The sequence below is a fragment of the Xiphophorus couchianus genome, chromosome 22 (genome assembly GCF_001444195.1).
Source record: "Xiphophorus couchianus chromosome 22, X_couchianus-1.0, whole genome shotgun sequence".
NCBI classification, from domain to species: domain Eukaryota; kingdom Metazoa; phylum Chordata; class Actinopteri; order Cyprinodontiformes; family Poeciliidae; genus Xiphophorus; species Xiphophorus couchianus.
Genome location: NC_040249.1, coordinates 2,690,653 through 2,712,364, shown reverse-complemented (window position 1 = coordinate 2,712,364; position 21,712 = coordinate 2,690,653). Strand labels below are relative to the sequence as shown.

Here is a 21,712-nt window from a genome sequence, read left to right as displayed (position 1 = left end):
TTTATTCTGGAGTAACCTCACAACATTGGAACCTCAAACATTGTCCTGAGCCGTATGCAACGAAATTTCGTTCTGTATACACCCTGTGCATGCAAAATGGCAATAAAGTCAGTCTAAGTCTAAGTCTAAGTCTAAAAAATAATCTGCCAGTGGAACTACTGCTTTAAAAAAAAATAATAATATTAAGTAGTTATTAATTTAAAACAAGCTCCCATATCTTGATGAAAAGTTAGTTGTTAGTTTTGCCACATTAGAAACTAGAAACTAGACTAAAAATATTTGATATGATTCTGTGTTTTTCCAGTACACTCAAAGTCTTCTCAGCTTCTAAACCAGCAAATATTTTTAAAGAGCTTCCTTTAAAATGTACTGACATGCATCTAAATAGAGTTGTCATGAATGATTTTTACCTGAGTCTTCGTCAGAGTGAGCTGGATCTTCCAACAAAATGAGCTCTACCAGTCTTTTCAGTGCAAATTTGCAGTTGTTGGAACAGGTGAACATGGATCCTTTCGGCATCTGGAAATTGTAAGGATGAGCCAAACTTGTGGAGGTACACAGTTTTCTGATTCCTTTAGATTTTGACAAGGAAGCAATGTGTACTCAAGGTCTTGCCTTAAAGGACACTGCCAGTTTTCCTGTAAATCAAAAAATTATAGACACAAGGACTCATCATCGTGGGTTATCCCAAAGTGTTTCAAGGCAGCGTAGTCATGAACTGCTGGGATATCTTTGACTTGGGCTTGTTTTCAGATAGCACCATTCAGCTTTTTCCTTGGATGAATTAATTGAATCCATTTGAACTTCAAATACTCATATGATATTCATTCAGACTTTGCAAGCAACTCTACTTTTCCCGGTACACAACGTGAAGAAATGAAGCTCCCAAAAAAGTTGAATTGTGTTGGGGCTCACTGACAAAATCACCTCACAAACTTTCAACAACATGAGAAAAGTTACCATATATCCCTCCTACTATATTAACCGTGTTTCTTTGATTTCACTGATCTATTGTTGATTAAACCAAGGAAATTGGATACAAACCGACTCCTTGTGCTTCCCAGAATTGAGCATTTTATAAATGTAATCATACGACGTGTTTTAGAATGATTGGAGCTGATGCGAACCAGATGGGGACAATTGTAAATTGCATTTAACTGCAGAATTCCCCATAAATGAAAGCTTGGCAAACATGTGGCTCACTTTCATCACTGCTGGATGTATGACTCTCACTGTAGCAAATTGTTTGTACATTCTGTCCACGTTGCATCATGTGTAAACTGGGACCGAGCTGTGTGCTGCATGAACGCTAAGGTTTCTATAGTCCGCAGGGTGTCATTGAACGTAATTACGCTGTAATTTTCTATAATTGGAAATGGTGTTGTCACCGAGCTCAACAACCACTGTAAATGACTGTGGACAAACATCTAGGCTCTCATTTCATTCTTCTTCTAGTAGGAGGACAATGCAGAAAAGACTCTCATTGTTTGAAACACACACTGAACTGTGATTGTTTAAAATCTAACAGATAGATGCCTGCTCCAAATTGGGTTTGTTTAGTGTACAGACAGCATAGCTGAGCTGTCTATTCTAACTCGCGTCATCTCTAGTTCAACTCTAACCCAATTGACCCTGGTTAAATCTAGACTGGATCGTTTTGGGTTTATCAGAGATTCTTCAAAACACAATTGGAGATTAGTGGAACATTTATTTTAATGGTGAAAACAAAACGTCTTCAGAAAAGCCACTAAGATAGGAAAACAAGGAAACCTCAATTACAGATCTAGTAAAACTGTACAACAATGATTACTAATTCTTATAATGTTCCGTTTGGAAAAACTATTTCTGCTAACCCAAAATTTTGCATTTTCAGTTTTCACATTGTTAGACTCTTGTCTCGTCTTGTTCTCAGGAGCCTAACTTCATTTATTTTGTGGTTTTGTAAGCTGAGTGTGTCCTTGCCATCTTTTTGGATGGCGCTCAGAGAACGGTTAACCCTTTCAGAAGCAAGTTTTCGCTCAGAAACAAGATGAATGAAAGCAGAAACTGTTGGAAGTAACGAGGCACGTGTGCTAAGCTAAGCTAAGCTAAGCTAGAAGATGCATTGATATAATGGTACAGGATAAACATCACATCGAAGTTGGATTTCTAAAATATGTTCATCACGGTCTCTGGCATGTTAACAGTGATGTGTTGACCTTTGACAACTACAGGATATCTTAAGGTAATTAAAGGCTAGTAGCCTTACATTGTAATTTCTGAGGTTGATTTTAATTTAATTTCATTGTTATACATTTAATTAGCTCCAGTTAACTTTTCTTTTTTCTCTTTTGGTTTCTCTTCCTCTTAATTGAACATTGAGTTGTTGAGTGCCAAGTTTTCTTTTAATAAGTCGTGGACTTTTATGCACCCACTTAGGTCAACGTAAAAGACAGAACTATTTTTTTTAAAAATAGATTGATGTTATTACAATACGTGTGTTACACACGTAGAGTTCAAACAGTCATCCACAACCAGTCGGGTAGGGACAGGTCAAAAACGAATCCATGGTAACGGGCCGCACAATCAAGCGAGCAAGGCGTGACGTAACCGCGTGCCTTTTGCCGTCCGTCACCTCCAGGTGTTTCTGGAACCGCAAAATCAGCAGCGACCACAAAGAGGAAGGATTCTTCAACGACATTTATTGTTTCAGAATAAACGAATAGGACTTCATCCAAGCGTGTCTGCTGTCGCAGCGCACGCAGGTCACAACGCAGGCGTGTAAATTCTTCATTCGCCCTCCAGGGAGGGACGGCGGAGGAAGTCGACTGGAGTCTACAGAGCACGGACGGACGCACACGCCACCGCTTACATTGTCTGCAACATTTTTACCAAAAAACAAACAAACAAAAGTCACATTTTAAATCAAAACAGGCAACCTCTGATCAATAGACGCCTCCCCGCCCCCGTGGCTTGTCTTTAAGTGTTTTTGCAAGTGTTGGGCAGGATTTCCAATTTGAACGGAGTCAAAATCAGTTGCAGCACAAGGCTATTTCAATAAAAAATCATTTAAAAAAAGAGCAAATTTTAACAGACATCACCACCGTATTACAAAGTTTAAACATGGTTTTTGGCAATGATAACCTCACAGTCCAAATACAGGTTCTTAACATAAAATAATGTTTAAACAAGCTGTACCAGTGAGCCCAGAGACAGAGCATCCCTCTAAATATGTTTCACAAAGGTTCAATATTGTGACAGGATCAGACCGAGGCACAAAAACGTTATTATATTAAAGTGTATTATCCTTAAGGAGCTTATTAATGATTCTGTCTGAGGATGTGATCACCTTGTTCGATCAAACAATAACTCAACATTTTCAATAGAATATGAACACCAAACTCATTCACAGTAGCGGTTGCTCTGATATAACCCAAACTGGAACACGTGTTTAGAGAAACTCCCCCCATAGCAAAAACACGCTCAGATTTATTACATGCAGATCATTGTAAACATTTTGAATCTTCAGCTGGCACTAACATGTGATGCTGGTTCCAAAGACAAAGGATTGAGATTGTTAACACTAATCTCTGAGTAAACTTTCTAAAAAAAAATAAAATAAAAAGCAGGTTGCACAGATCTTTGCAAATGTTTAGAGTCGTGTGTCATTTCTTTACATTTTCATCCCAATGAGTCAATCTTTCTTCGAATGTCTTAAGGTGAAGTTTAGCGACATTTCTCTGCGCTCTCAGACGGTTTTTCATTGGTTTAGGTTGATTTCACCAGAGTGCTTTCAGAGTAATAGTCAGGTTCAGCTGATGTATTTTCCCTTTGTTATTAGTCAAGTATTTCTGAACTGAACTGACAGCTTAACTGTGACTTATGAAACAGTCAGGAACACAACGTTGCCACGATTCAGGGATTGAAGTAGTTTCCTGTCTGCACGCTGTAGAAAACTTAGTGAGGATTTTAAACCAGATCTTTTGGGCAGTTCGCTTTATTGCTTTTTGCTTGCCACATCTGCAAAATGTAAAATTCACCTCATTTCAGTGGTTAAATAATCCATCGCCAATGGGGTGATTCCCAGCTGAAAACGGACGAGACATCTCTCTCATCTCTTTCAAACGTTGCTCATTATTGACAGAAACGAAGCCAATCTGCAAAAAATAAAAAATAAAAATAAAAGCTGAAAAACCGTCAGAGGTGCTGGAGAAACTCTGATCAGAGGTGAGCCCCGTCCTTTACAGTTTCGAAAATGAAAGAGTTCATGAATCTTAAGCCGTGTTTCAATCCCAATGAGATTCCCGATTTCTTAAAAAGCAGAGAAGAAGACCCTTCAGTTTAGAGCCGAGTCACTTTGAATCATGACTGCGTTGCCGTTATAATACAGCCGTGTTTCCAGATTTCTACAGCGCCTGGATTGCACGCAACGCATGCAAATAAGCGACAGAAAACCAATTCTGGCTGCAAGTAATGTTAGTTTTCTCCACCCCTACATTGTGCTGATCTGGGTGGCGACCCGTATTGCACATATCAAAACTTACCACTGCAGCAAAACCACCTTAGAGATCGAAAGAAAGTTTGGCTCATTGGTTTCACATTACTAAAAAAAATAAATACAGCTGTGTTTCTCTAGTGACAATTTATTTTTGTTTTTAGACGTTGAGAAAATATAACTGTATAAATCCCACCTATAAAAACAGACCCATCTCAATGCACCTTTACATACGTCATTCAAAATGTGGCTTTTCCACTACAGGTATTTGTCCCCATATCAGCAGGATGGAAAAGCAAATTTTCTGACTTATAAACTTTCACACTTTCAAAGTTTTTTCTTCTTTTTCTCATGGCACTGACAACATTTCTGTATTCAACCCCCAAAAGACTCACTCCTGTGTGCTTAGATTTTCTAGGACTCCTTAAGGAAAAATGTAATGAAATATAAAGTGTTTTGACATTTATATTTTATTTTATGTGAAGAAAAAAAAAAAAAAGAAGCATGGATGCTGACGGCTCGAGAACGGCCTCCACTCTGTCCGGCAAAGTAGAGCGTTCGTGGGAAAACAGGCCAGGAAAAAAAAAGATAAAAAAATAAATTCCCCATCACCAACATTTTCCCCTCCTCTAGGAGATACAGGCACAAAGTTATAAGGAACACCAGCGACCAAAGCTGAGCAAGATCGACACGTTGAGCACCTGGTAACGCAGCGAGATCAAGCGGTTACCGCTTCCTTTCGCAATCAGACGGGAACGACGGGCTCAACGTAAACACACCGAGCAAGCAGCGAGAGAGACGGGGACGCTGTGGGAAGAAGCCTTCACGGGCGAGGAAATAAGAAGCAATCATCAGCTTTTTTTTACCTCCGTCTGCATTCACATGTCATTGTGCAATGATCTCAATTTCCTGCTTGGAAAAGAGATGCTTTCTCTCATTTTTTGTGCTCCTCCTCTTTAAAGTTTCCTTCATTTTCTCCGTTGCCCGTCTTATCTTCATTGTAGCACAGACGGCATGAACCCCAAACGTCCATCCGTTACGGTCAACGTATTTATATGTTTTTTTCTTTTCATATCAAAAACTGAACAATACGGTCTCTTCATTTATTCTAAACAGAAAAATCTCTCGGCGTTAAATCAAAAGGCAAAAAAAAGAAAAGAAAAAAAGAAACAAAAAGTGGCCCAGAGTTGGTTCGCGGCTGTTCGCAGGATGAAGGTTTTCGAGAAACTGCACGTAGAAGTGCAAACAAACATCGACTGCTGCTACTTTGTTTTTTCTACTTGAAGCATCTTGAATTTAGACTTTGAACAGGTCAAACCAACTGCTGGAGGATCAGAGAGTGTGTGTGTGTTAGTGTGTTTCAGAGAGACGACCAGTAGGAGGGAGATCCCTCCCTCTTTCCTCCCCATTTTCCTCTTTATTTCTTCTGCTTTGCCTCCACGAGGCCGGGGTCCAAGGGTTGTTGTCGGCTCCTGATCCGTCTCCGCTCAGGACGGCGTCTTCCGAGGGGACGGAGGCCGTCACGTTCTCAGCTTTAGGATGACGGTGGCCAGGATCAGGAAGAACGTGTTCCAGCCCAGGGTGACGGCAAAACCTCGCCACACCATCATCTCGGACATCCCCCAGCCTGGGCAGAAGATTGCCGAGTTGGCTGCACGTTAAACTTACATTTCCGACAGACAAGTCAAACGAATAATCAGAAAAGCCAACAACAATTTGCTCAGAGAGTTCTGTTATCAGCGGGTGTTTTAAAGTAAATGGTAAGAAACGTGCTCAACAGCCCTGGCTTTTGTTTTGTATGCTCACTACGCAAGACTCCACTGTTGAAGAAAACCACAATGAAGCTTTAAAATTTGCTTCAGAACATCTGGACAAGCAAATCAATTACTTGCTGTGTATGTTCTTCGAACTGTTTGGACATCCTTGCAGAAAACATATTTGCAGCGGAAATGGCGCTACACATCGTCCCAGAAACGGTTTGTAACGGTGAGAAGATCATGGAGTTGGAGCGGGGTTGTTTTTCAGCATATCGGTCAGACAGACTTCTCAACTGAAGGAGGAATGAACGGGCGAATGTGCTGGGACTTTCTTCCAAAAAAATAATCCAGGGATGGAATTTTAAAGTAGACGGATTTCAAACATGCAGCCAAGAAAACTCAACAGTACAAAGCTTCTGGGACGGGACAATCAAATACCAGAGTTGAATTCAATTAAAGATCAATAGAAAAAATTATCAAGACAAGAGTGGAGGAGAAGGACCCGAAATATCTTCAAGATTTGTAGACAGTTGAGTCAAAATCATCCCTGAGCAAAGGAAGACTAGCTTCTCAATACAAGGGATGCCTTAAAATTCTCATGACCAGAAGAGGCTTGTCTACTACGTATTGAATGGATGTGTTCAATAAATATTCCTTATGCAGTTACATTTTTATTATTCATAATTTAAGGGGTGTTTTCTTTAAATGTATTTTATTTACTTGGGTTACCCCAATATCTGGTGCGCATTTCAGGCTCTGAGAAATAAATTTACTCCGAAAACTTGACAATTGGATGTTTTCAAGCATATTCTTCCAGTTAATAATATATATTCCTTAAAGTGAAGCGAGGTCATGACAAAAACTGGCACACAGAGCGAGAGCTTTACGTTACCTTCAAGGAACCCGAGTTACCCAGAATCGGAGGCAGATAAATGATTTAGACCCGATGCGTACGTCGTGGATGAAGTTAGAAATGAAGTTATTAGGTTGTTGACCTGGGCCTCACGCGGCAGTGGTGCCAATGTTTGTACAAACGTTACCTCTGTACATGATGCAGCGAAGGGATTCGGAAGCGTAGGTCTGAGGAAGAGCCAGGCTGACGTAGCGGAGAGGATACGGGATGCACTCCACAGGCCAGATGATACCTGCAGCACAGGACGGAGAGGACGCCGGGTAAGATGTCGGATAAATAAAAAATGCGGCTCGAGTCTGGATTGTGACAGCAAACGACATTATTAAACATTTACAAAGTCGACTGAAAAGTTTCGAGTCATCGCTCATTTCTTTATATTTGTGTTCGAAGAAGGGATGTTTGTTGGTTTTTTTTTCTAGGAGGTTTTGCTGTTCTCATCTTCAGTTTCGTACAAGGTGACAGAAACTTGAAATCTTTTTCCAATCACTGATCGCTCCGCACCAATCCATCCTAATAGCAATCTGATGTGTTGGAATTATTTTTACTGTAGGGCAAAAACTCAAAGTCAACCATTTTCTGTATTGGAGAAGCGGATAAAAATGTTGACAGCAGATAACAGACGACTAGATAAAGAGAGAAATTTAAATAGGATGTTTAGATACATTGGTTTCAGCCATAAAGTACAAAATGTGCCGTCTTCTCCAGGAAAACAAGGTTAAAAAGTAACCAATGTCCACAGCAGAGGTTTGTAAACAAAATTGGAAAGCCAGAATTAGTAGAGGTGAAGATCATTTTCAGATATAAAATCTGACTATTTAGAAGCAAAACGAAGAAATCAGAATGTTTTAGAAGTTGTGGACACTGAAAATCATTGTGTCCTTTCATTGTTGTCATTCTAATGTCAAACAAAAGGATTTATGAAAATTTGATCCTATAACTGTTTTTTGTGTGGTTTCACTTAATTTTGTTTTTTCTCTTTTAGACATTTAAAAGCAACATAAAGACAGTTCTCAGATAGTTTGAGTGATATTTAGTATTCATGTTAAGAGCTTTAACTATTTGTGCTTTGGTTCTTATTTTAATACAAAAGGGCGGATACTGAATTTATTGTTTGCATTCAATCACCTATTATTTACATTCTCAATGTGTGTCCCCTGTTATCAGCATCTTCACCATCAAATCGAGAAATATGTGCTATTTTCTATGACTGTCGATCACTTGAACTATCTTCAGATCCCGTCTTTTGAACAAATATCGTCCCCACATGCTGGCTGACCCCCGGCTCCCAACGATCTTTAATCAGCGGCTCACACTTAACCGACCAATCAGTCGCCCGCTGTGCTTTCGGAGTCTTGACAGGCGATGACACGTGAGGCGTGAGTCTCTGCTTACCGCTCAGGATGAGGTTAGGGTAGAAGATGCCCAGGGCGGCCTGGTTGGCGCTCTGCTCGTCGTCGATCCCCGCCGAGATGACCAGGCCGAAGGAGATTCCCGTGACGCCCTGCAGCACGATCAGACATATGACCAGAAACAGGGAGCCTTCGTTCGGCATCTATGAAGAGAGGGGGTTAAAGAAAAATAGCGCAGTGAGGAAGTGCAACGAGCTCAAACACAATGCGCCGTTGTGATCTTTTTTTTTTTAAAAAGGGTTTATCGTGTTTAGCCAGTCACAAACACAAGGGGAGTTCAAGCAGCCACCAGAGTGAGGCGGAGCAGCTGCTGCTGCGTTTACAGCTGCCAGACGGCGTCCGCTGCTGCAGACCAGTCCTTTAAAAAAAATGACCCATAAATGCTAAATGCATCACTTTCACATTATTCCACCTTTTTGCTGTGCTGAAGTGGTGAGGTGTTTTACTGCTAAACAGGCTGTCCCTCTGCTCCCTGTCATCACAGTGGTTGTGCTAAAAGCCCGGAGGACGAGGTTAGGCTGAGCCCTTTTTGATTTGGGAATCTGCATTCAGTAAGCAAGCTATGAAAGAAAACAGTAAAAAGTGTAAAAAATCAAGGGCGCGATATTGATGAGTCAAACGGAAAACCACAGCATTTTCATAGGATTAACACACAGTAACTGGGTTTAATTATGTTCTCATTCGTATTGGCATTTATTGATACTTTCATCGAACAAAATAACAATTATAATACAGACAGGTTTTTTTGTATTTTTAATTGGGATTTATCATGACAACAATAAATTACAATTCTTATCACGATTAACGATTTATCACAATAAACAATAAACGATACGATAATTGCACCCTAGCAAACATTATGCAGGATCTCAAGGAACTAAAAACGTATGTTCCCAACATTACAAGCGTAATTATCCCAATTTCATGCAGATGAAAAACCACGATTGCAAACCAGAACATACTTTGGAAATGCTTCCATGAACTGTTTCAGGGATGAGTTTAAAGAGCTCATTTGATCAGAAAATGACAATGTGGGAGCAGACAAAAAATAAAGATCTGCAGGGATCCACGCGCTCTCTAATCTTCCGATGATACGGCGGGAAAAAAAACCCCCAACAAAACAAATAAAAAACAAATACATGAAACGACAAGCGTAACTCTGCTTGGATGCGAATAAATACATTTAGAGGCGAGACTCCTGAAAAGCAGGCAGAGTTTTTTTGGGCAGGACTCAGCTGCGAGGAGTCGAGGTGATAAAGTCTCCAAAGTTGACTGGAATGTTTGTGTTGCTCCTCGGAGCTCTAAGGCACTATCCGTCTCCCCTGGCAACGTGCAAAAATAGACCCGCACGCACCCAGAGGCCACATGACCACACGGTTGCCACAGCAATCGCGGGCTGTTGTGGTGGCGATCCTGCAGCCGTCCCTGGATACGGGCGATGCAGGAAGTGATTTATGAAGCGGCGCTCTCTTTGGACTTCGGCACCTTAATTAACACGGTTCTGAGCATGCATGTATGCACTCACACACACGCACCCAGAGAGAGGAGAACACACACTCTTCTGTTAAGGGTAAGAAAAACAATGAGTTTATTGAGGACACGTGTTCAAGAACTTTGGGGTTTTGCCATTTTTTGTAGAGATGGACTTCAAACTCTGTCCTCTTCAGTCTGAAAGCTTCTTTCTCTATTGATTTTATGCACGCACACATGCACACACACACATACACACACACCGTGGATCAACCCAGACTCATGCTGTAATGGTGTGTTGTTCTCCCACCAGACTCGACCTTCACTACCGTCAGACTCTGTTGCACACGCAGAAGAAACGCTGATTCCTCATAGAGCGCGCCGTGGTAATGGAAAATAAATCTCAGACAAACAGCTGGTATCGAAAAGCTGTTTACTGGCTGCAGTGGATTCTTATTAACATAATTAAGTCTCTGCAACTTGCCACACGCAAAGTTGGATTTTTTGTCGACGCAGCAAAAATGCAAATGAACCCCGGAAAAGGCCTGGGAAGGCTGGCGAATTATTGACCTCCAACGTGTCGGACATGTTTCCCACACGTCAAAACCAAACCATGTTAGGGGTGACTTTGGGCAGCCGACTACTGTTTTATTGTTGTTTTTCTTCCTTCTCACTTTTACGGTTTCTGGGATTTCATGTGACGGACAGAACACACATTTCTGAGTGGATTTGTCTTCCAACTCCTCCTCCTGTTGGAGTTGCAGCTGTGATTCATTTTCACTTTTTGGGCCATATCAAGATCAAGAATGTCCTCAAAGAGCCAGTTACGCCAGGATGCATTGGTAACACACCGTTAAAGTATGAATAAACAGCTGTTTTTGCATTCGATATGTACTTCTTAAAATCAAGCAACCCTGAACATCTTTTAACAGTGATCGCAAATGTTTTTTGTGAACGGGGCAACGTCGACAAGAGTGGAGGACTGGTGACGTAGCTGCTATAATACAGGAAATTTACGGGAAAATATTAATACGGGAGCTCAGCAGGAAACACAAAATACTGAACTCTCCTGGCCAAAACGGGAGACTTGAAAGGTATGAGCAGAAGTGTAGTAAAAGTGAGAACTACTGCCACCTTCAGGCGGGACCTGGCATCACTCCAATGTTTTTGACTATGTCGGCGGAAAGATTTGCTATAAATGCTGGAAAAAAAATGTGTTGAAGTTGCTGTTGACTTTGTGAGCATTTCCTCCAAAAAAACCGGAGCAGCCGATCGATGTGATTTGGTGTGACGAGTCTAAGTGGCCACATAAAACTATACGATGGACCAGATGTGGCCCCAGAGCCTCAAGTTTGATACGTTTGTCCAGAGCTCATTCTCCTTTCGCAAATTAGCTCAAGCTCCGGATGGAGAACATCGGTTCTAAGAATTGCCAAAATCTCTCTTTTGATCTAAACAGTTGTTTTTTTTTTTTTTAGATCAATAAAATTGTTTAGCGCGAATGTAGTGTTTGTTCCCCGAGCCCACCTTGAAGACGAGCAGGATGAAGAGCAGCATCAGGAGGATCTGAACGCTGATGACGAAGAGCTGGGAGAAGAGGTGAGCCAGCATCGTCTCCAGGGAGCTCACACCTGGCGGAGCGAAGAACAGGGAAGAGGTTTTTAATGAAATCTGCAGCTGAAAACCTTTTCAAAGACCAAAAATGAAACGTTCGATGTAACGCCGTGGCGGCCGCTCCGATGTCGGTTTGTTTTAATTTTGTCTGTCTGAAAATGTCTTTTATCAATGTTTCGCCAAACGAGAACAGTAGTTTGAGGCAACTTCCACTTGAGACCAGATAATTACATTTCCATGCTGTTTAATAAAATTAGAGGACATTTTTTTTCTTAATCAAACCAAGAAAACATAAATAAGAGGAATAAGTCAAATTAAAGCCCTGAAATAATCTCCCATCATTTATCAAATCTACCTCACTTTAAAAAACGGACATGAAATGTGGGAGTTTTGCAAGTTGGACTAATTTTGAGTGGAACTCAATTAAAGCCAATAGAACAGCAGCTTGCTATGACTAAATCCTGTTCCAACAATGAATTCAGTAAATTCAGATTCATCAGATTGTCGAACAAAATGAGTGTAATTTTTCTAAATGGGGGGAGGAAAAAGCGATTGAATTCATTTGTTCTGAGTTTTCTGTTGTTGGCATCTTGGACCGAACCGTCTTCACCCTCACCTGTGATCATGTTCCTCCCTCTACTGGCCGCGTGTCAAATTACACCTGAATGATGCATCGCCTGGATCTTCATCAATGATTCACGCGTGGCAGCCTCACCTTTACAACTTTTAAAGATTTCAGTAGATCTGGAGAGTGTTAACAAACACTTTACTTTCTAAGCCAACCTGCTATAAAAGCATCACCGTTTTATGAAAGGAAGATAAAGACGAGATTCATTCCAGCTTCTTTTATACACTGATAACACCAGCTTTACTTAAAAATGTTTTTAACATTATTTCAGATGTTTGATTTTATTCTTTGTAGAAATTGCTTACTTTCTGTGTCATTTCATGTTTTTATCTATTTTGGCATCTTGTATTTATTTGTCATTTGAAATGAATAGTTTGTTATGTGTTAGAAATATTTTTGATTTCATATTCTTTTTTCTTACTTCGTTTTAATTTTTTCCATATATAATTAAGGTCTGCACTTGTTTCTTAGTAGCGGATCATAATCACTTGCGGCCTCCAAGGTGCTATTCAAATAAAGATTTGTAAACAAAATAACCAAATGATTGAGTATTTTTCTTTCCACTAAATAAACCACATGTTTGTACCAGTGTTCAAAGGCGACCACCAACACTTCTTATCTAATCTGTGCAAAAATAAAAAGACCGCCATGCCGCTGAGAGAAATCTTTATTCATAGATGCTCTCCAGAACCACTTTGAGTATCCAAAATAGTTGAAAATCATGTCTTTGATTAGCGGGAAATGAAATCTATCATGACAACAATCAATCAAAATTCTAATGGTGAAAAAAGAAAATTTCACGATAAATGATAAATGGCACAATAATTGCTCATAACTGTTCATGACTCCTAATATTCTAAAGGCGCTAACGACGATTCCTAACACGAGCAAAGAGCTCGAACTGAGACTTATGAACTTTTGTGCCTCTATCAGAGCAAACGTAGGTTTGGTTTCTCACCTGCGACCCTGCACCTGTCCAGAAGCCCCTCCTTCCTCTCCAGGACGAAGGAGAGCGCCGTCAGACCCACAGCCAGGTAGAAAGAGATGCTGCAGGAACAGAGGCGAGTCAGAGAAAGAGGGATTTACTCCTTCAAGTGTTTCCCAGCGATGTGCCACAGTAAAGGTTAGCCTTTATACGTAAATAAATTCAAACAACACAAAACCGGAGCGGCCCGCTCACCACTGACCTCAGGACGGCTCCTGGAGTCACATAGGTGGTAAAATCCATGTTCAGGCTTCCGTAGATCGGCTCTTCAAACTAGGAAATGACCAGAAAGGGTTTCATTCTACCTGATGCTGCAAACAGCAAAACCATCTCACACTGTTGATGATTAGAGTGGGCGATATGGACCTTTAATTTGATCGTGGTTCTTTGTGATACTATTGTGATAACGATGAAGATTATGATAGATATAAAAAACTATTTATCACCTTTCAGGTGTAAATAGTTCTGCATGGCATGACATTCATAGAGCCACAAACACAAACATTGCTCTAGAAAAGCTCAGCAACTGCATTTAATCATATTTTCAAATTTACTGGTATTTATTGTGACTCTAGTGGAGAAAATGGCTAAATTAACATTTCTCACCAAACTGTCAGTTTTTTGTTTTTTTTTTGCATTTATTTCCATTAACTGAAATGTATCATGACAACGATAAATCAAAACTCAAATGGTGATCAGAAACTTTCCACAATGAATGTTTGGGAAAATAACTTTTCATCGTACGTAACAATACAATAAGCATTGTTAAATCTGAAATTTATTGATAAATATCGTAAAATATATTTATCGTGCCATGCTTAATGATACGATAATTGCCCACCCCTGTCATCGACAATGATTAATGTGTTCTTATGTAATTTTCCGTAATCTCTCTTACCTTTATCGGTAGAGCAGCCAAGTACGCCAAAGTGCCCATTTTATAATCCACAAAAGCCTGCAGGCGGAAAATAAATAATGTTAATACTGACCTCACATGAAATCCTAACAATGGTTTGATCAGGAAGCAGGAAATTCGATAGTTTCTGTTTGGTAAAACTAAAGTTTGGGGAACAAGAATGACAACCGACGTTAAAAGAGGAAGATCACTCCTTCGGTGAAATGCATCCAGATAATATCTTTGTACCACGTTGTACCTGAAACGCCTGGTGCAGCTGCTTCTGCAGCATGAGGCCGATCTGTCGATCTGTTCAACGACAAAGCTTCAGGTTGAGTCAGTGTTTTCCGTCGAAACAAGCAAACCTAACGCTAAAAACGAAGGTGTGTCTCACTGGTCAGGTCCAGCCAGACGTGCACCGATCCTCCGTCGATCACTTCCTTGGAAACCTGCCGCTGCAGAATCCTGCAAAACCAGGAAACACAGTTTCTTTAAATAAAGGCTTGAAACCCCTCCTGTTTAGAGAGTTGCTTTATAACCATAATAAACGGAGCACTGACCAACATAGTTGATGTGTGTTCATGATTTTGATGGTGGCACTCGACAGACTCAAATTGGTGACGGAACGATGTTTTTCTGGCTTTTGATTTTTGTGTTTTTATGACATAAAGCACTTTGAACTACCTTGTTGCTGAAATGTGCCATGCAAATAAACTTGATTGATTGATGATATTCTCCTTAACATAAGTATATTTTAATTAAATTAAAAAAAATATTGGTAAGCTAATAATCAGTAAATGCAGGGATAAGTCTAAAATAAGCTCTGATTCATCTTACTCTTTTTTTCAAACCGATCTTTTACTTATTATGCTTTTTTGTTTCTGGATGTTCTCTTCTTTTGCTAAACTCTAATTAAATATCAAGGTGATGTTTTATTAAAATATAAACAGTGGTAGTAATTAATGCATTAAGGGATGAGTGCGTAGCTGCAGGTTTGTTTCACTAACAGGAACTTGAAAGGTCAGCCAGGCTAAATTTTCCACCGACGGCGAGTCTGAGAGTCTGTCAGCTGCACTTCTTCTGCTTTCAGCCGAATCAATAGATCTACAGATAACATCTCCGTCCAACCAGAGGAAACTCAAGACGTGTTTTTAACTCAGACTGAAAACATCCTATAAGCTTGTGCTCAGCTTATAAATTTGATTTTATTTTCAGCAAAATAATCATTTTGCCTTTTAAGCAGCTTTCTACTTTTGACTTTCTCATCAACTTTTCTTAAGTACCGTAATTGTTTCCATTTCTCCAAATTACTTATAAATTTACTCTTACTTCTATTTCCTTAGTTTTGTGTAATTCCAAAATTACTGATCATTTACATTTTTTTCTGTCAATTATTACTTTTACAAATATTTACAATATAATTAACCTTTTTTTTTCTTTTTACCTCTAATTTAAAAATTTTTTTTTACTGGAAGTAGATAGGTTCATTTTTTCTAAATGAAACCTTGCTTTTTTATATAGTTAGCTGTAACTGTGTGACATTATCAGGATGGTGGGTCAAAGGTCAGATGTGGAAATGAACAGAACCAAAGGAAAGTGTGAAACTTTCCAGAAATCCCTGCTGAGCCGAAAGGATTTCCGTGGAATATCCTTATGGAAAAGCATCTAAACCCTGAGACACAGATTATTCTCTAATTATCTATGAAATGCATTGCAAGTTTTTAACTAACAGCTCGTTATTCTAATGTTTGAAATGTTCACTCATTCACTCACTGGACTCTGGCCACAGGAGTGTGAACATTACTGTGTCCACTCTGGGGAGCAAAATTATGTTTTTACTCCATCCAAAATATATTCAAAAAATATTTTTTTTAAAACCTTGTTCCCTGATTTTATAATGTTATAAAACATATACGATTATAATTTGTATTCATCAACCTGGAATACATTCGTCTGGAAAATAAATATCGCACTTTACAAGGGTGAACTCACTGCCGTTTCCTGGGTAATCACCAAGATTCAAAAGGCCTGTCCTACAATACAATTTTAACTGACACCGATGTTTTTTGTCTAAAAAGTGGCTAAACATGGCAACTTTGTTGCCAGGTTGGCAACAGTGTGCCGACTATTGTTAACTGCAAGCGTGCGGTCGTGGCTCTGTCAGTCGGTCCTCTCTCACAGCAGAACAGAGGAAGGTAGATCAGATCGGTTTCTCAACTATCGAATGATCGCCAATCAACCAAAATGAAGGAAATTGATACAATTTATTGGCTGGCCCATTTATCAGTTATCGGTCATATATCGGTTATACTAATTGTTGTGCTATTAATTGTTGGGTTTTGCTTCTGGTAACAAACCCCAAAAATTCACATTAAATACAAACCTGTCCTACATTTTCTGTGAAGAGTACATACAACACTGGCTCATCAGAAAACAACAAAGACACCTTTGAAGGCTAACTGCCCTCTAATCTGTTTGCGGCCCCGTTTGTCGACCTCGGGCTGTTTTGTCAAAGCCAGAGGACCTGGAGGCCGAACACCTTTTGTTTCACTCGAGCAGGTCGGTCGCATCAGCGCCACGTGGCTCAGAGAAAACCGCCGTCTGATTGGCTGACCCCCTGAAACCAGAACCCGCCTAGGTGTTTGAAGGACAGGAAGGACCAGAATGGCGACCTGCAACTCCCGCGCTGTTATTCGCACGGAAAACAAAAACTGGGGACTCTGACTCATGTTCACATGACGGCAGCTCCGATGAACTCGAGTGACTCAAAGTGAGACTCAAGAGAAATAGTGGCAAGAAAACAAAACAAAAAAACCCCCCAATGTTGGCATATCGTTTCACTGCTGGTAGGATAGTCAGGACATACGGTTATGCTAGGTTGTAGCATGTTAAAGCCGTTTTTCTCACTAATTGTTATTGTTAGCACGATCGAAGCTCTAAAAACCACGGTACCCATGAAAACATGTCTGGTTATAAACAACACATTAGGGTTAAGGTTAGGGTTTCAGCTGCAGATGATTATACTGATGTCTGCTGAGCGGCTCTAATGCACATATAGTAGGTCAAAGGTCAGAAAGGTCAAACAAAAGGCAGGGAAACAAGTTTCACAAGCAGACCGGTGAGGTGGTACTCTGCACATACAGCAAGCAAGTATGTATATGTGTGTGTGGTGAGCTTTCTTCTCTTTAGCCATGAGCTAGAGGAATTTGTTTTTTGTCTGACACCGCGGCGCGCTTTAGCAGAGCCGGTCCGAACCGGTAGGGTGTTCACATGACGACTGAACGCCTGTTTGACTCACGGCGCACGGTCGTTGCAGATGAACAGCAACGAGAGCACCGGTTTGTGAAACCGAAACCCTCACGGTGACAGAAGACAGGAAGGAAAGGAAAACAGGATGAGAAAAACGTGTTTTCAGAAGCTTTCAATAAATGCAGCTCAACCAATGGAGTCAGGCGACACTGTTTTTCTTTTCTGGTAGCTGTTCAGTGATTACATATATATTTATATTAGTGTTCATAATTATACTTCTAATTATGATCATGTTGTAGATCCTTTTAAATTGAAATTTTGGCCAATAAAGGAACTGAACCTACACGTCGTTCAAAGCAAAACAATTCAAAAATGCGTTCAAGGACTTTAATACATTTTGCATCGATTCTTACATAATGCGGTCTTAATTATGTTTTATTGCATTCTATATCTATAGCCCAATTTTATTACACTGTTACATCATGCGGAGTTACAACTCCTGAGTCGAAGTGTTGCTCCAGTTACAAAATTCTGAGTGAAAAGGGTTGAATATATATATATATTCATAACAAAACAACTAAACTTAATAATCGCAAATCCCTTTCCTTCTTCTTCACTGCTGCATTGTGTTCCTCTATCAGATAACAGAGAAGTTTAAGGCATCATAATATGACAAAATGTGAAAACATCCACCCAGGGGATTGAATGCCTCTGCAGGAAACTGTACGCGTCTTGCAGGAGTACGGAGGAGACTCCCGGTGGTAGTAGATGTGTATCTGACGTGTAACAATAGCCGAGCGGAGAGACGCGAGAGCTTTTAGTGAAGAGTGGGGTAGAGTTACGAACGATACAGAGCTCCACTCCACTCTCCAACACAGACAGATCGACTTACAGAGGAATTCATACGACCAATCAGTCAAACAAGAGATGGTCTGTTAAAGTTGCTTTAGATAAAGTAATTGCAATTCTTTTATGACATTATTTTAGTAAAAATAAACGTATAATGTGATATATAATGTGTTTGCCCTCCATGTTATCAGTCATTTAAAGCAAAACCAGCACAAATTGTGTTGTTTTTTTTTGAGGTGTGACATGAATTATGAATATTCTTTCCAAGGATAATAAAACGTTAAAGGGGCAGTACTGTGTATTATTCAGGCACAATCAAGCAACTATGTTACCTTTAGTTGTTATAAAATCTACATGATCATTATATGATCATTTACAGACTAAAATTAAGAGTCTTTAAGTTTTGAAGCATTTAACAAATGAAAGAAAAAAAAACCTGTTTATTTTGATCTGTTGACTCCAGGTTGGAGCCAGGTCAAGAAAATAATGATCAGTGGCTGATTAATTGCTGCACTTCTACTTTTAAACCAGTTTAAAGCCAAACTGTAGGAATATATTCTGATTTTATTGTTGTTTTATGATATTTTTCTATATCTATATTTTACTCCGGTTAGGCCTTTGTGTGCATTTTGTAACATCATTCCCTAAGTATGGATACTATTAATGATGTTACTGTGCCAAATATTTTGTGTATTTTACCCAAACTTTGGTATTTAGCTACCAGAGTTCAAGATTTGACACTTTCAGGATGACTCACGCAGTGTGATCAAAACCAGATGTATTCAAATGAGGTAATGTCGTTAGAGGTCATCGTACCGTTTAGTCAAGTAATTGGTGAAGTTCTGTCCAAAGCCGATGACCCCCCAGTACTCCCCTCTATGGACCCCTTCGAACGCCTCGTTGTGGGGCAGGGGAACCTGTAAACGCAAAAAAAACAAACAGCAAGAGCAGCTTAAATATATGGCTGTTGTTTCATTTTCTGCTATATACCTCACTACACTCTTAGGCCTGGACATAATTGTAAGTTTTTTTCCCCAATGGTACAATTACCTAATATGTAGAAAGTCACTGGGGCAGTGGTGCCCAAAGTGGGTCCTGGAGGGCCGACATACTGCATGTTTTAGTTCTCTCCCTGGTGGCAGTTTGATGCTGCACATCATATCTAGATATATTTTAAAGTCCAGCTACAAGGGCGTGCCGTGGTGGCGGAGGGGTTAGCGTGACCCACATTCAGCGGCGACGTGGCTGTCGTGGGTTGGACTCCCGGACCCGACGACGTTTACCGCATGTCTTCCCCCCCTCTCCTGTCAACCTACTTTGAAAAAGGGACACTAGAGCCCACAAAAGAACCCCTTGCAGGGCAATAAAAAGAACATAAATTTAAAAATCCAACTACAAACTACCGGACTTACGCCGGTAAACAACATTTTGTCACCTTCCTAAAATACTGACCTGAGTAATTGTTTTTGCCGAAAGTGTTTCTATTTTGTGTACAAAAAAAACTTTTGGAAAGATGGAGAAAATCCTCTTGGGAAGGTATGAAACAGACACATGAGCAACAAAGAGATCATTGCAAAGATTTAATAAAGGTAACATTTTAGCTTAGATCTATTGATTTCAGGTCTCCTTTGGTCGCCAGAACTTAAAGCCCGAGACCAAAGGAGCACTTTATATATCAACGGGAAGAGGACTCCACAGACTGAAGAGCCTTAGTCTCTTTTCTGCAGGAGGTGTGGTCTGGGAACATGCACTGTGCAGTGTGGTTACCCATTTAGGGGCCTTAAATGCAATCAGAATCTTAAAACAAATCCTAAAATAGACCGGAAACCAATGCCAAGAGGCTACGGCGATCTGCAGGCGGAATAACCGAGACTGAGGACAATGGATATAAAATACTCTGCAGCAGTATAATTCTGAAGTAATGAAGACATGGAAGAGGTGATTCATGATTGTCTCAAAGGAGATCAGAACCATGAGAAACACATAGAGCTGAACACATTTAGAAAGATGCTACATGCTGCGTGCAAAGGCGCCAGATGAAAAAGTACTGAAACTAACACCTTTTGATCTGTTGCTGTTTATCATGAGAAATTTCTATTCTATTGCCGACGGTGAGAATGAGAGCTTGGAGATAATCTGTAGCTTTTGAGGGAACTAAGAAAACAGGAGTCGGGCCAAAAATAGGGCCCTGCGGTGCCCCACTGGGGAGATAAGACATAGGGGATAAAATAAAATAATTTGAAGATCTTGTTTTGAGGTGAACCACTGAAAGAGCTGGACCACCAACATCAATCCAGACAAACCAGTGGTGTTTTTATGACCTACTGTATCAAATGCAGCACCCGGGTCTAACAGAACCCAAGCAGGTTTGGGAATAAGATGAGTCTTAAAAACATACTGTAAAGGTTCCAGCAACACGTTGGACTGGAAATATGGGAGGACTTGTAATGGTAAACGTGATTCCAGGCGTTTGAAAGTTTGTCAGGGTCAAGAAAATCAGATTTAACAATTAACCTAAAACTGCTGCTCACAGATTGCAAGATAATAAAAGCTAAACTATTCTGAAAACTCTCATAACCTGTGTCAGTTCGTACTCTGCGTGGTACATGTGCAGCACGACAGCGTGCTGAAAGGTTGCGGTTCCTCCGCAAACGGAACAAAACTTTCCTAGAAGAAAGGAAGTTTGATCTACTGGAAAGGAGAACTGAAACTCTGCTGGTTAAGATTTAAACAAAACACACACACACGCGCACACACACCTGCACATTTAAATTACTAAGTAGAGTAACTGCTGCCTTCGAAGGAACTATAGATAAAAAGTAAGGAGATTTCTGTTAGGTTGTTTATTTGCTGTAAATAATAGTCATGTCAAGAGAAAACCTGTGATTAAAGTATTTAAGGTCAACTTATTTAAAAAAAAATTTAAAAAGAAGAAGAATTTAAGTCATTTTAAGGATGCGCAAACAACCTGGATATTCTAAGTGAAAACTAAAGCGGAACAGAGCCAGAGAACATCAGCTTGTTTTAATCGTACTCCTCCGAAACGAAGCCGTACCTGGATCACGCTGGAGTTATCCAGGAAGGAGAGCAGCGACTGGCTGAACGAGCTGGACGGGGGGTAGGTGTCGTTGTTCACCACAGCAACCTTGATCCCCTTCGGATCGCCGCCGACGCACAGGCAGATGAGCGAGATCTGGATGACCGGCAGCAGGAACTGGAAACACAACGAGCTGCAAGCCCGCAGGAGATCCAACCAGTCACCAAAACAAGCTTCTGTTTGCTTCTCTTCTGCTGTTATTGATCAGAAATAAAAATAAAAAAAGGAAATACCCTGGCATTCTCTTCATCCGCACCATTGTTTTGATGACCAGGGCTCCGATGTTTCTCCCCTTCGGCAGGATGTGTCTGGCCCGCGCCTTCCAGTCCGCTGAGCATCAAATCACAGAAAAATAATCCGTGACGCTCGGGG

The 21,712-nt window shown here is 40.3% G+C and overlaps 1 protein-coding gene across 3 annotated transcripts in view; it reads right to left on the bottom strand.

Annotated features, from left to right (window-relative positions):
• Window positions 1–2,661: 2,661 nt before the first annotated feature.
• abch1 (ATP-binding cassette, sub-family H, member 1) overlaps window positions 2,662–21,712 on the bottom strand; it is a 37,264-nt gene continuing 18,213 nt past the window's right edge. For all 3 annotated transcript variants that reach the window (XM_028007481.1, XM_028007482.1, XM_028007483.1), the window contains exons 9-20: window positions 21,574–21,670; window positions 21,299–21,473; window positions 19,060–19,160; window positions 14,540–14,610; window positions 14,405–14,454; window positions 14,149–14,205; window positions 13,453–13,523; window positions 13,224–13,312; window positions 11,551–11,654; window positions 8,537–8,696; window positions 7,272–7,376; window positions 2,662–6,101 (exon numbers count right to left, since the gene is read on the bottom strand). In XM_028007481.1, the coding sequence (XP_027863282.1) occupies window positions 5,995–6,101; window positions 7,272–7,376; window positions 8,537–8,696; window positions 11,551–11,654; window positions 13,224–13,312; window positions 13,453–13,523; window positions 14,149–14,205; window positions 14,405–14,454; window positions 14,540–14,610; window positions 19,060–19,160; window positions 21,299–21,473; window positions 21,574–21,670 (1,187 nt within the window). In that variant the 3' untranslated portion in view covers window positions 2,662–5,994. The remainder of the gene's footprint in view (window positions 6,102–7,271; window positions 7,377–8,536; window positions 8,697–11,550; window positions 11,655–13,223; window positions 13,313–13,452; window positions 13,524–14,148; window positions 14,206–14,404; window positions 14,455–14,539; window positions 14,611–19,059; window positions 19,161–21,298; window positions 21,474–21,573; window positions 21,671–21,712) is intronic.